Source organism: Exserohilum turcica (assembly GCF_000359705.1).
Source record: "Exserohilum turcica Et28A unplaced genomic scaffold SETTUscaffold_4, whole genome shotgun sequence".
In the NCBI taxonomy this organism is placed as follows: Eukaryota; Fungi; Ascomycota; class Dothideomycetes; order Pleosporales; family Pleosporaceae; genus Exserohilum; species Exserohilum turcicum.
Genome location: NW_007360247.1, coordinates 1,842,435 through 1,856,140, shown reverse-complemented (window position 1 = coordinate 1,856,140; position 13,706 = coordinate 1,842,435). Strand labels below are relative to the sequence as shown.

The window sequence follows — 13,706 nt, the reverse complement described above, 5'->3', positions numbered from 1 at the left end:
ATTGCCTCCGGGGGATGGCGCAGTGGTGGAGCGCCTGGAAAATTTTCTGCTGTCTCACGTCAGCAAAGATCGAAGGTTCGAATCCTTCTCCCCTCACAACCATATTTATGGTCCACCCACATGAGAGAGTTACTCATTAAACTACCTATTCGACTGAGAGAGTTACTCGTTAAAACTTGAGAGGAAGACTCATTTAAAGTGAAAGATCTGAGAGAGTTACTCACTAAAAAACTACTAGGCTACGAGCCTCACCTTCATTTAGATAACCCCCTACATTGTACCTACTCAATTTGTACCTAGATTAAATTCTAGCCTACGTAGTTACTTGCAGGCCTTAAGCCTGCACGTCTTATATAGCCCTTTGGGCTGAGAAAGGACGTTAAACTACAATAATAATAATAATAATAATAATAATAAGTAATTGCCTCGGCATCTCCACACACCCCCCACCCCATTGGTGCTATATCCGCCTTGTCCCGCGGCGCGCATGCAAGTCAGAAACAGAATCAGAAATGCGTTGTGTCCAGCTCGGCCTCGGGCGCCGCACGCGTCCGCTGGCAACTGAGGGGGGGGGGGAGCGCCAACCCCGAGTTTGGCAGTGGTTGCGATGATTTCGGGGGGCCATTGGTGGGGTGACAAATGCGACAATAAGTACGTAGCGGGTGCGGGTGTGTGTAAAACGGTTTAGCGGGAAACGAGGAACGGCTTAAGTATACTTTGGCGGACGTATATATATACAATGGAGGGCTGAGCTGACTTTGTATTGATCTTTTTTCTTTCTTTTCTTTTTGTTTTGTTTGTTTGTTTGCCGTTTGTTACTTTGCATTCACCACGCGACGTCCATTTTTGTCCGCGATAAGTAAGTGGCTTTGAGGCTGTCGTCGTCTTGCTTTGTAAAGTTCTCTTCGTGGAGATATATACTTCCCCTCCACACACACACACACACACATACATACACAAGGCATTGGCTTATCATCAAGCTTGGCTTGTTTTGTAATCCTGCCATTCCTCCGCATCGTCGCGTCGCGTTCGCCCCCGTCAGATCCGCGCTGACATCTCGTGGCTTTCCCCGCATTGCGCCCCCTGGCTCGTTGTTGCGTGGACCGTTGGAGTGGTGGGTAATTAAATTAAGGAGAGAGAGAGAGAGAGAGAGAGAGAGAAAGAGTGGGGGTAAAAAGCGGCAAATATATATATATATCTTCTGCTTGAAGAGCTTGGGAAAGCGGAGTCATTGGGTAATCGGTGAAAATACATACATACTGTACGAGAACCGTCAACAAAAGAGAAGGGAGAAAAACGAAGATTTCTTGACTTGACGTAACCGCGCGGCAAGCCAGAAAAGAAAATGGCCATTTTCGATTTGAGAAAGAACCTCATCTTTGTACGCATCCCCCCCTCCCCCTTGATAACCAGGTTAGGCGGTGCAGAGCGTATCAACTAATGGCTACAATGACAGTACGGTGCATACCACCGCGACCCGACCAATGTCGCCATCCACATGACCTGCGTGCCTCTTATTCTAGGCACCGCATTTCTCTTTGTGCGTCTCTCTCTCTCTTCCTCTCTTGCCAGATTCTGCGCATTCCTCTTACCCCAAGCGGCCATTCACCACTCCCTACTTACCCACACGGGCACCACTCCTAGCACCGCTAACCCACCCACGCCCCAGGGAACCCACACGCCTGCCCTCCCGCTAAAACCGCACGCGCTCCTCACGCGACTGCATCTCCCGCTCAACCTCGGGACGCTCGCCGCAGCCACCTACTCGACGCTGTACGTGCTGCTCTCGCCCAACGTGGCGGGCGTAGCCGCGACGCCGCTCGTCATGGGTCTGGCCTCGGCCTCCAACTACCTGTGCACGCGCTTCAACAAGACCAAAGTGACTGCTGGCGCCGTGGCCCTGCACACCATCAGCTGGATCCTGCAGTTTGTGGGCCATGGAAAGTACGAAGGTAGGAAGCCCGCGTTGCTGGATAACCTTGCTCAAGCGCTGTTTTTGGCCCCGCTTTTCGTCTGGTATGAGGTCTTGTTCCGCCTGGGGTTTTATAAGGAGTTGCATGCCGATATTATGAGGGGTGTTGAGGAGGAGGTTGCGCGCATGGAGGCGAGGAAGGGCAAGGGTGCTGTGAAGGGGAAGGGGGACAAGTAGATGGGGATGTGAGGGAGAGAGGAAAGGAAGACTTGGATGGTGGGATGATGGTTATGGATCTGTCGCTCTTTGTTGCATCTTTTTTTTTCCTGTACTCTCTTGGGCGGGAGGCCATTTTGGCTGGTTTCTTTCTGGTGAGAGCAAGTCTCGATAGCAGATGTGTGGTCTGTATTGCCAGGCTGGAACGTGTTCATGGCTTAAGCTCTGATGTACTTATGAAATGCACTACGGGTTTGTTTTCTTTAACCATGCTCGCTTTTCCGGATACCAGCAGCAGCAGCAGCAGCAGCACAAGACAACATCATGTGTATCCTCTTCAAGTAAAACCTTTTTAGTATGCTTGGATACAAACTTTTCTAATGTACAGTTTCATAAATCAACCCCACATCTGACTTCATTTACATGGCCAAACCTACTCCTCCTCATCACTGCTCTCATCTTCATCCTTCCTATACATGAAGTATTGTACAAACACGCCAGCGTCGAGCAGCAAGGTACCAAAGCTTCCCAGCAACCAACTCATGTTCACAGCAATGTACTTGCCGTATTCTGCTCTTGCTTGGCCGCCGTGACATGCGAGACCTCCGCATTTGGGCTTGTAGACTAGGATGCTGAGCACATATGTCAAGTTGCCTAGACACGCAAACAGGAAGAAGAGCATGCTGATGCCCTCGGTCGACTTGCGGCGGTAGTTGAGCAGGAGCTGTGGGATGCGCGAGCCGAGGTATAACGCTGCGCAGACGTAGCCAGAGATTTGGCCCCACAGGTTGAAATGCAGCGTTGCGTCCGACGAGGGATCGTGCTCATCGGGTGGGTTGGGAGCGGTAGAGTTGCGCGCGCTAAGATACCAGCCAAAGACACCGGCAGCGCAGACGAGAATGACAGTGCTAACGTTGAAGACAATGGTTTGGAGATTCGACTGCGATGGCGGGGGGCTCGTCACAACCGCGCCGTTCCCGTATCCACATGCAGGGTCATCAATGAGTGGCGTGACGGGCGAAAGATGGGTGCCGTCGATAGATAGAAAGCGCTCACGGAAAGAGCCCTGCGAGTGGCCTGACCCGCGTCTCTCGTAGTCTGAGATCCTCGGTCGCTGTACCTCGATGCCGTTGCCGTTTTGGTTGGTGTAAGGAGAACCGTTGGACTGCGGTCTGGACTCTGCGAGAAGCGGCGATTGCTCACTGACCTCGCTGTCTTGATCCGATTCGTTCATGGGTTTCTTGAAGTCGTCGCGCAGCGTGAAGCCCTTGTACCAGAAACACTGGAGGAGCAGGACAATGTCTGCGAGCGTGTAGTAGACAGCCAGGATAATCATGGTTGGCAGCACTCCCTGCAGCACCGCTCCTATGATGTTGAAAAAGTCGCCGAGAAGCCATATTACAATAAACACGACAGAAAGCCCGTCTGCGGAGCTCCTCTTCCAGTTTTCAATGATTTGGGGCGAAAACACGACTGTCACGCGTTAGCCGAGACTGCCGAAAGGCGTGCAACCAGGACGTGGGCATGTCTGCAGGGTCCTTGTGATACAGGATCTGATTGGCACTCACCTATCCAGCATGCGATGCTGATGGATCCAAAGATTTGACTGATGGCATCAATGTCGAGGCGCAACCCCTGGGCCGGAGGAAACATGTCGGCTATGACGTAGGCCACCTGACTCCAAGCTCTTTCGTAGTGACAAAGTTCCCCGCGCGCGTTTACAGAACCCACGTGGATATATCAAGTACCTGAGGCTTTTGTACAGTTGGCAAGGTCGCGCAATGCTTTTGGGCGGCTTCTCAGACGTGGCAGAGCTTGTGGCGCACTCGTCGGGCGAACTGAACAAAGAGCAATTATAGCAGTTGGCGTGGCTGCGCACTCGCCCATACAAATATGCGGGTGTGAAACGGACTCGTGTGGATGATGGGAATGTTTGCCGAGGAAGAGGCGATGACCAAAGACCAAATGAGATGGAGTCTGAAGTACAATGGGCCGAGATGAGTGGACTGGGAGTGGGAAAATGACGGGCGAGTACGTAATCCGGGGGTGCCGCAGGGATGAGCTTCTGCAGGAACCGGAAGAGCCGCACAGCTAAGCGAGGCGTGTTCACGTGCACGATCAACGGCATCATTGGCATAACGGTCTATTCTAGAGGCCTTGCGGGGCTCGTTGATCATGTGTTTGTGATTACAGCATAGCGAATTGGTTGATCTGGTGGGGCACTGCAACCCTGGGTAGCCTCTAATCGCCTTGCCAAAACTCGGCTGCACCATCCAGGTCATCGACATTCAGCAGGTCAACGCCCTCATCCCAAAGGATTCTCCAAATGGCATTCCTGGTTCCAATAGGATATTCGGGCTGGTTCCAGTACCTAGCCATGATGCCCTTTGCATGGGCGGCACTGAGCTGGCTCCTCAGCGTATCCAGCTGGGTGTCGTTCATTTCGCGCTTGCGCACGTCGCCAAAGGACGCAGCAAAGTTGGTGGAGGCGATTGGCGATTCGTTTTCACTCAAGTCTTTGTATTTTGGGTCATTGAGCTCTGCAAGGGGCGCGTCAAAAAAGACGTCGCGAGGGGATGATGCGAGCACATTGGCAAGATGAGTGTTTCCGGTTCCGATGACGGTAACCGGGTTCCTGCGGAGGTTAGAACCGGCATAGGTGGTGAGCCAATCTCCGCTTCGCAGAGGCTCCAAGGCCTTGAGGACGGCGGGAAAGGTCACGTCAGCGGCCGTCTTCAGGTCGATGAACAAGTAGAGCGTCTGGTCGCTGGACGTGTCGAAGACGCCATTCTGCTCGCCCGGCTGCACGAAATGAGTGCTTGGGTTCTGGCGATGCAGCGTGTCGAGAATCGGCTGGATGTAGAGCGACTCAAGCGTGCGCGTCTCGGTCAGAGCGGCGGGCTCGTGGCCAACCTGGACAGGGTAAGCGGGGTGTATAGTTTTGGGCAGAGCTTAAACGTACGTATAGAGTGCCATTGATGAGCCAGACATCGGCTTCAGTGGAGATGGCGCCACGGCTCAGGCCCGAGTAGAAGGGGACGTCGCGCCAGTAGTCATTGTGGCTGTGGAAGGGCTTGGGGACAATGTCTCTGGTGAAATCGGTCGGGTATCTGTACTTGTCACTCTTGTCGGTGTTGGCCAGGATGTTCTTGAGTGGAGTCTGTGGTCCGTAAGCTGCCGCGCTGCAAAGCGCCGCAAAGCTTGCGGACAGAGCAAACGAGGAACGCATGAGGCTAGCGATGCAACACAAGACAGGCAACACAAGCAACACAAGCAACGGGCGGGGCACAAATGATGCAGAAACAAGTCAAAACGCGCAAAGATGAAGCAGAGGGTTGCGAGAGCGATTGGAGCGAGTTGGTGAAGGCTTGGATGAAGGCATGTCAACGATGTCACTGGTGGGGAAACACGTGCGCGTCGGACCAATCCGCGTGCGTTGCTTGGCTCGTGGACCAGCGACGCGCTGTTGGGGTTTCTTTGCGCCGTGAAGCGGGCGAATATATGTCTGTACCTTGCTGCTTGCAGTATAACGGCAGCATTGAGGCTCTTATTCGGCAGGCGGTTTGGTTTACTGCGAGGGCGATGGATGTGCGATGCGCTCTTGGGCCGATGAGTCCTGTGAGCTTCCGTAGCCAATGTCTAGATGTGAGTGAGGAGGTCGCGTGAATTGTCCATGCATGTTGCGTTAAACGGGGCAGATAGTTTACATATAAGTATGTGCTCTCTGGAGCTGCGATAAGAAAAACTTGGAGTGGAAAATAGCAGGGCGGAAGCCGACAGCCGGGCGAGGCAGACCAACAAACAGACAAGACAGCAACAAATAAGTCGGCGACCGTTACCACGTCGACGGGAAGTGATGATGATGTTGTACACGGCCGGATACGCCGGGGGCCGGTAATCCACGCAATGGCATGGCAATGGGACATGGGGGGGAGCAAAGCGCGATAGCCCGCCCGCCTTACTGTACACGCACTGGCACTGGGAGCGTTGCTGGAGTTGGAGCGGTGTCCGGTACGGATACTGACTACCGCGGGATAGCCCAGGCCAGTCGATAGTCGCCGCACTAGCAAGCCCATTGCCAATGAGAATTTCGCTGTGTCTCTGTGCAATGCGTGTCGGATCCCCTCCAACAGAAAAAAAAAACAAAGGCGCGTGCCTAGGCGTACCTAAGCATTTCGCTGGCTGCAACCCCGTCTCCACCTTTTGCTCGCCCGTGCCCGCGCCAACATGCAATTTCCCACAACCTGCATGTTGATTTTTCCTTGATTCTCATGCTGCGGCGGCACGGCGGTGTTTCCACCCGCTGCCCGCCTTATTATCAGGTTTTGGGACCGAGATGCACGATGCTAGTGCATTTTGGAAACAGGGTCTTGCTGGGTGGACCCTGGCCGGGGGATGGGCGCACGGGCCAGAGCTGCGCGCCTTGGCACCCGGCTAGCCCGCATGTGGCTGCACGCCCAACTCGGCCGTGGTCATGCGCTGTATAGACCCTGCAGGCGATTGCGACTACACGGTATTGGCATCATGGATGCACGAGTAGGGAGGCCTGCGGGAAACCCATGGCCAGGGGTCGGATGACTATCGTGTGCACGCGTGCTGCCACGGGCAAACCGGTGTAGAGCTGGACTATGCTCCGACATTCACAATGGGTCGACCACTTTGCCTGCCACGCAATGGGCCATGGCGCACACACTCGATGTTTTTTCGCCTTTGTTTCTTGTCAAAAGCACAGTCGGGAGAAGCCCACACACACACACACACACACACACACACACACACACACGGCTGGAGACGGAGAAAGAAAGAAACATGGGTTGATGAATGAGGAAAAAGGCTCCTCGTCCTGTTGAGGAGCCGTTGTCAATTGATTGATTCGTGTGAACAAGGTATTCGCTAATCGCATCCAACACCGCTCCGTGCATGTCATTGGCAAAAGCCTAATGTGTAAAGCCAAAAACGCCAGCCCTTCCTCTCATGCAATAAGCACGAGACGATTATGTGATCATGTCCCATGCACAGAAAGCCATGGGACTATGGTGCGTCTCAGACGCGTGAATGGAAAAAGGGTCGAAAAGGACGAGCGGTGACGCGCTATGAGCTGGCGGTAGAGCTAACAGAATCGCCTGATGATCCACTTCGTCGACGGGCAGAGTCGGTTGCCGTGGTGAGCTGGCGCTTGGTGTGCTCGTGCATGATTCTGGGGTGCGGTTAGCGGCTGGGACGTGGCAGCGTCGGCTAGAGAGAGAGAGAGAGAGAGAGGCGTACCTTTGGTAATCGCTCATGGCGCGCTCGGGGTCGTTGAGGTCAAAGTTGTTGGCAAAGTTGTGCTGGGCGCTCATGGGCTCTGAGAAGCCCTGCGAGACGTAGACTTGCTGGCGAGACTCGGTCATGGCGGACATGGTGGTGGTGGTGAGTGATGTAAAGTGGGAGACGGTGGCAAACGCTGAAGTGGTGGTTGGAGTGGTAGAAAGGCCAAGGCAGAAGCTGGATGATGTGCTGCGTGTTGCTGGTGTCGAGAGTGCAGAGGTCAGCAAGCGGGGTGCCAGCTATATAGCCTCTGGCGTCTCCCAACGCCTGCACGAGATGGAGGTAGGGCGGACGGGACGAGATGGGCCATGGTGGCCGCGCATGGCAAAAGATCGGCCCTTGGCTTTGGGTCTCGCACAAGACAAGACGATCCACCACCACCACCTTTGCAACGACGCCGCCCGGGGGTCCTGAGCAGCGCGATCTACAGGGTCCTTCCTATCTGGATCTAAGCGACATTCTGGGCCAACCAGAGGCCGCCGATTGCGGCCCCCCTGCTCGCCCCGGGCCAGCGACGTCGGAATCAAGGCGTGGGCTATGATGTCGCCAATGACGGGCTCGTGGAGAAGCAACGCCACAAGGGTGTTGTCTAGGGGTCCTGCTTGTGTATGCAGCACGCCTGCTAGCAGTATTGAGTAGTCGCAACAGCAAATCCCAGGGCCGTCAGGGCCGCGAGGGCTCGACTGTTCTGGCTCGAGTTCCTTGCTACAGAACCACCGAGCAGCCAGCCGAGCGCACCGGGTCACGCGCTCCCCTCGCCCATTGCATGTCAGTATCTATCTATTTACACCTAGTCTAGTCGTCTGGCAATAGCCTCAGCTCACCGCAGGCCCGCGCTGACTCTGGCTCTATAGCAATTGACCTACACCTCCTCGCGCGCGTGTGCCGCCCATGACGCAATGCCTGGCCTGAAAACATGCGGCCCTCGGCCGGGAGTCCCTCTCGTGGAGCGGAATGGCCTCCATCGACGTCAGACCCTCCGTCTCCTGCAGCGTCAAACTCCATGTCGCACAGAGACCCAGCGAGGCGGAAAAGGCAATCCACCTTGGATAGCTGCTGTCCTCCCGTGTGTGCCCCCGACCAACGTCATTTTCTTGCCCGCGACAGGCAGAGATCGTCTGCGAATCCTGCACGGCTATGTGCAACCGGGCTTAGCGCCGCCCTCCGCTCATGCAGGGTCTCGCACACACACACACACAGCCGTTGCCTTGCCTTTGCCTTCACCCCTCTCCCCCACCGTTGCCGCTCTGCGTGCCATCTACCACTACCACTACTGCCTCCCATACCGTCACTTCTGACGTTTGCCCGCCTATCTGATTCACTTTAGCCTCAAGCCTCTTACCTCCTCATGCAGGGTCTGCTTCGACTCCTTGCATTCACATTCGCCATGGGCCACGCAGGTACCGCCATGACAGCCTCTGCTACTCCAGTCTAGACGACCACCTACACCTATGACCTCCATGTCTCTCGACTTCTGCCTCCCAACAAACTCCACACAGCCTAAACCTCTGTAGAATGTGCGCCAGGGTGAGTGCAAACATCGCTCACAACCGACTGCCATCATCCCTCCTGCACCCACTACCCCATGCACACATGCACACACATACATCTCAACAACGGCCTCACATTAAACGTGGTAGCAGATCCCCGTAGCGAACCGCTTGTCGTCAAACTAAAGCCCACACGCGCATGCACGGCTTCGATTCGAAAAACCATCTCTGGGAATAGCTGGCACATACACGTCCCGATCCCTTTAGCAATTCTCGATGCCGCTACCACGCGTCTAGACCGACCCTACCCACTCCCACTGCAATTCCACGTTTCCCATCACTGCCCTTTTGCCCATTACTTCCTCACTTTCCCATCAGCTCCTTTATCCAAAAGTCGACCACGCTCGCGCCAAGCTCTCCTGCCAATTCTCGCGACCGCCACATTCCCGCCCGGTGCCACTTGCACGTCATACCAAAACGCTGATCCTCTTCCAACATGGGCCAGTTTGGTCACTCCACGTCCTCCCTTTCCCAGCCCGGGACGCCTACCGTCAGCACACCCGTCCTTCTGCGCGCTATTCACTCATCGTGCTGCAAGGGGTACGCCTGTGGGTGTTTGTGGTGATTGTGCGTTATGATGCTGCTCGTGGGGTCCAACGCCGTCACCGATGAGTGCCAGACCTCCTTGCAAGAAGCGACATGCGTCAACGCGGCATACAAGCCGACCGTATCGGCATCCACCTCGGCACGGCATCGTGTTTCGTCTGCGCTTCTGACGTTGCCTGAGTCGCACACCAACTGACGCAACATGCCTTTGGCACGCGAGGCTGCTGCGACGACCAGCCCGCCATGACATGTCCGCCGCGAACCATGATCGCCCGTCAACAAGTTGGAGGCCTGTTGTGGTTGTTTCAATACTCTGACCACCCCCTTCTTCTCTGAAAGTGATGTCATGCTGCTTACAGCTGCGTATGGAGTGACAAAGCAAAAAAAAAAAGAAATCGTCTCGAAATAACCCATTATCCAAAGCGATCGACATGAACCTGTCCGCTTCTGAAGCTCCTAGCAGCCGCTCGTCATCAAGCGAGTTATCCGCCCCGCTGCAGCCTCCACAATGCCTGTAGTGGTAGCGCTCCCATATGACATAGTTGGCTCGCCTGCGGGTGGGAGCCCGGCAACCCTCCTCAGATATGACATAACCCTGTGTGTTGGCTGGGAATAGGAGCTGCGAGTTTTCCATTGTCAGCCTGCATTCCCGTTCCACCCCGACGGGTTTGCGCTTGCAAGGGATTGCCGCGAGCCACTTTGTCCGTGGTCCTGCACAGCTGTGTACACTACATGTATGTTTACGTAGCCGTGCTGACTTTTCGGATGACAATGACGCAGTTTGAACACTGGTCGAGTCAGACTCAGACTCAGACTCAGCACCCCCCCCCTGTGATGCAGTGTGAAGTCTTTTGCTGATCACTACATATCATCTCTCAATCCAAAGTAGGTAAGTAATAGTTGTTCTCCACTTGTCCTTTACCTAGCTTTCTGCACCACCACCACCACCACCACCACCTTTTTTGCCCCGGTCTCAAATCTCTTTGTTCTCGTCCTTGTACTGCCCACCTTGACATCCTAGCCTTGCAATGCCTTACAATGCGAATCAATTCGTACGGGCATTTGGATCCTAGGATAACAGACTGTTGACATGGCCCTGTGTTGTCTTGGTTGAATAATCGTAGTCTGGTATGGTTTTTTTTTTATTTATCTCGCTAGTCCACTTGTATTGTATTGTATGTACTTTCTCTATCAAGATACAGCGAGGCGCATCACATGCTGTTTTCACAACACTAGATACCTCTCACTTGTATGTTCTGTCTAGCCAGTTTATCAGATAATAACTCTCTACTGTATGATACTCGCCATCTCAGCACTATGTTGCGTATTAGAAATCACGGAGAAGGATATACGCTAATGTAAGTGTATCGCGACGTCTGTATAGTGTATTACCGCTTTGTTATGTACTTGATTCCATACTTTGACCTAGTCTGCTGCTACTTGGATATTCGTGATTCTTCTCCCTGGGAGTTCTGGAATCTAGACTACATACATATATACATACATACATACATACATACATACACACTAACATTCCTACATATACACTTTGTAGAATCACTTCATCCCCTCTTCAATACACGACAAAAAAAAGACATTAAAGACAGTATTTACGCACTACGCTATTTCTTCCCATTTCACGGTGTATTTACATTTTTAGTATTCAACTAAGTCGGTGTGCTATAATGTGTGCGCGGAAAAGGCGTGTTAGTTACGCCGCCCAATACTTGATACTACGAGCGGGATGAGTGTGTATAACTAGAATTCAAGCGTGAGGAGTTCTGGGCCTGGAGGTATCTCATAGGTTCAATTTGAATATAGAATTGAATATGCGTAGTCTACTTAGTCGTACTGTTGCGTTTTTAGGACTAGCCCTGATTATAGAGTCTGGTCATAGGGTTTCTTGACTGAATCTGGCTAGCATGAGCGGTATTGCGTAGTGGTCCTTGGTCAAGATTAGATGGTGGTAAGGCGTTATAGTCTGAATGGTGAGGCGATGTGATGTAACAAGTTGTAAAATAGCTCCAGATAAAACCGAACAAACCAAGAAAACCCTAGTTCAAAACCCCCCCCCTCATATCATTACTTACTCAAAAAAAAAACATAAATCCCCTCCCAAACCTACGCACCTAATCCTCAGAACCACGCTAACCCCCCATCCCCACCACGCGAGAAGCACACTAACCGCCATCGCCACCGTCCGTATCACAAAGAAAGACAGAACAAAACGACATCATACTGTCAATCAACACAATACGCTAAAACCCCAAGACCCGCGTTCTAGACTTGCCCGAGGAAAGATATAGCATATATATTATTTACAGCGATATCCCAGTAACGGCAAGTGCGCGTTTTATGTCAAACCTGGGTTAATAACAGGGATAACATGTACATGACGCGAACACGACCACAAACACTGACATGATTGTAATGGTGCAGCTACTAAACATACTTAGCACCAATAGTCTCGCAGCACTTGGAAGAAACAGAAAGCCAGGGTTTTTTGTCACATGGCTACTCACGTTCTCTGCAGAATGACACCGACGCAGTTACATGCACTGCTAAACTCGCGTAAACGCATACATGCCGCATCTCGTTTCCAGCATGTCAAGTGCACCGCAGTCAGCCTTGTATATGAGAACATTTGCTAGCCCTACAAAATACGTGACGGTACAATATACACACCGAACAAGCAGTCGTTTCGCCACAAAAGCGCAATCGTCGAGGTTCAAGTATGTAGTTTTGGAATCCTGATTTTCACACATGCCTAAAGGTACTCAATGCCAAGGACGGGAAGAAGATGGGGGTATACAAGTCCAATTTCCAATTCAATCCACATGAAGCAGTGGCCCATTCTCCCAGTGTCGATTTGTATACCCAGGACGATGGATACAAAGCTTGTGGTATATGATTACATAGTAAGAGATAGACAGAGAGAGAGAGAGAGAGGAAGGCAGGGGGGGGGGATATTACTTTCTCCACACATAAGTAAAATCCCCAGACTACTTACACACAAAATCACACACAACGCTTACTTATGCACCCATGTACACACACACATCTTTTGTATACAATATCCCACGTCAAACAACTAGGTTACCCAAACCCCCCCCCCCCCCTTGCACAGAGACTTGTCATCTTACCCCACTTGTATCCCTCCCGACTGCACTGCACTCCACCCCTCTACCCCGTCTCATCTCATCTCATCTCATCTCATCTCATGCCGCCGCACATCTCAGATAGACAGCCTCACCCTCGCTGCTGTTAGTAGGTTTGTGCTTAATGTCAAACAGAGGGAGAAACAAAGCCAAGATATACAAGTGCGGGGCGAAGGAAACGTGGTAAGATGAGGGGGGAGCAGGTTTCATGTTGATTGCTGGGGGAGTTGGTTGGTTGGTTGAGTAGATGGGTGGGCGGGTAAGTAGCTAAGAGAGTGGGTTGGTGGGGAGGTTTTACATAAGGCAGTGCGTAGTGGGGGTTTGGAAAGGAAATCAGAGAGAGAGAGAGAGAGAGAAAGGGTATTGTAGTAGTTAATCCAGCGTACATGTAATAGATACAGAGTTAGATGAGGAATGTAGATTGGTAAAACCATAGCTTTATTCTATAATGTCTAGGGTAGTAGTTGTACTGGGAACAGTCTAGGTATACCCCCCTTGTCACACACCAACTTTTAAGCAGAAATCTTTCATCAAAACTCGTCAATTTTCTATCAGATATAGGGGTAACAAGTCGCGAGAAACCAATTTACGCCACCTCTAATGTGTGCAGCCCTCTCGTTGAGGTGCTAGAGGGGGTATTGTCGGTATTCTTGCGACGTGTTCGAAATGCGAAAATCTTCGAGAACGCACAGACCGCCCCGATGACTAATAGGGAGACTACCAAACGAAACCAAAAACGATTAAAAACACCAAATAAAACAACAAAAATCAAAAATCCTATATCCAAACGCCGAGACAGCCTGATCCCGCTGTGGCACCATATCCAACCGCCAGGACAGTCTTTGCCTACTGTGGCACAAAATTCAAAAACGCTATAACAGTTTTCTGGTCTGTAATAGCAAAATAAGTACGAAACGCCGAGACAGTCTTCGCCTACTGTGGCACCAAATCCAAACGCTAGATACAGAGACTAGGTTACCTCTGTAGAAGCACCAAGTCGAAACGCCAAGACAGCTG

General features: G+C 52.3%; 4 protein-coding genes and 1 non-coding gene across 5 annotated transcripts; 2 read left to right on the top strand and 3 right to left on the bottom strand.

Moving 5' to 3' along the window:
• Positions 1 to 8: 8 nt before the first annotated feature.
• On the top strand, positions 9 to 96 carry SETTUDRAFT_t43. Its single transcript has one exon. It is a non-coding gene; the product is annotated as a tRNA-OTHER (tRNA).
• Positions 97 to 1,345: 1,249 nt separating this feature from the next.
• SETTUDRAFT_155477 (uncharacterized protein) lies at positions 1,346 to 2,149 on the top strand (the record flags this gene model as incomplete). The annotated part of the gene is made up of 3 exons (XM_008030367.1): positions 1,346 to 1,381; positions 1,457 to 1,540; positions 1,670 to 2,149. The coding sequence occupies 3 exons, from the start codon at positions 1,346 to 1,348 to the stop codon at positions 2,147 to 2,149; spliced, it is 600 nt and encodes a 199-aa protein (XP_008028558.1).
• A 349-nt stretch (positions 2,150 to 2,498) lies between these two features.
• On the bottom strand, positions 2,499 to 3,948 carry SETTUDRAFT_164429 (uncharacterized protein). The gene is made up of 2 exons (XM_008030366.1): positions 3,697 to 3,948; positions 2,499 to 3,601 (listed from the first exon to the last, which is right to left on the bottom strand). Exons 1-2 carry the CDS (start codon positions 3,779 to 3,781, stop codon positions 2,562 to 2,564), a joined length of 1,125 nt encoding a protein of 374 aa, XP_008028557.1. The 5' UTR covers positions 3,782 to 3,948; the 3' UTR covers positions 2,499 to 2,561.
• Positions 3,949 to 4,260: 312 nt separating this feature from the next.
• Positions 4,261 to 5,470, bottom strand: SETTUDRAFT_139055 (uncharacterized protein). Its single transcript, XM_008030365.1, has 2 exons — positions 5,091 to 5,470; positions 4,261 to 5,041 (listed from the first exon to the last, which is right to left on the bottom strand). Exons 1-2 carry the CDS (start codon positions 5,355 to 5,357, stop codon positions 4,370 to 4,372), a joined length of 939 nt encoding a protein of 312 aa, XP_008028556.1. The 5' UTR covers positions 5,358 to 5,470; the 3' UTR covers positions 4,261 to 4,369.
• A 1,492-nt stretch (positions 5,471 to 6,962) lies between these two features.
• SETTUDRAFT_139052 (uncharacterized protein) lies at positions 6,963 to 7,536 on the bottom strand. The gene is made up of 2 exons (XM_008030364.1): positions 7,394 to 7,536; positions 6,963 to 7,325 (listed from the first exon to the last, which is right to left on the bottom strand). The coding sequence occupies exons 1-2, from the start codon at positions 7,525 to 7,527 to the stop codon at positions 7,220 to 7,222; spliced, it is 240 nt and encodes a 79-aa protein (XP_008028555.1). The 5' UTR covers positions 7,528 to 7,536; the 3' UTR covers positions 6,963 to 7,219.
• Positions 7,537 to 13,706: the final 6,170 nt, after the last annotated feature.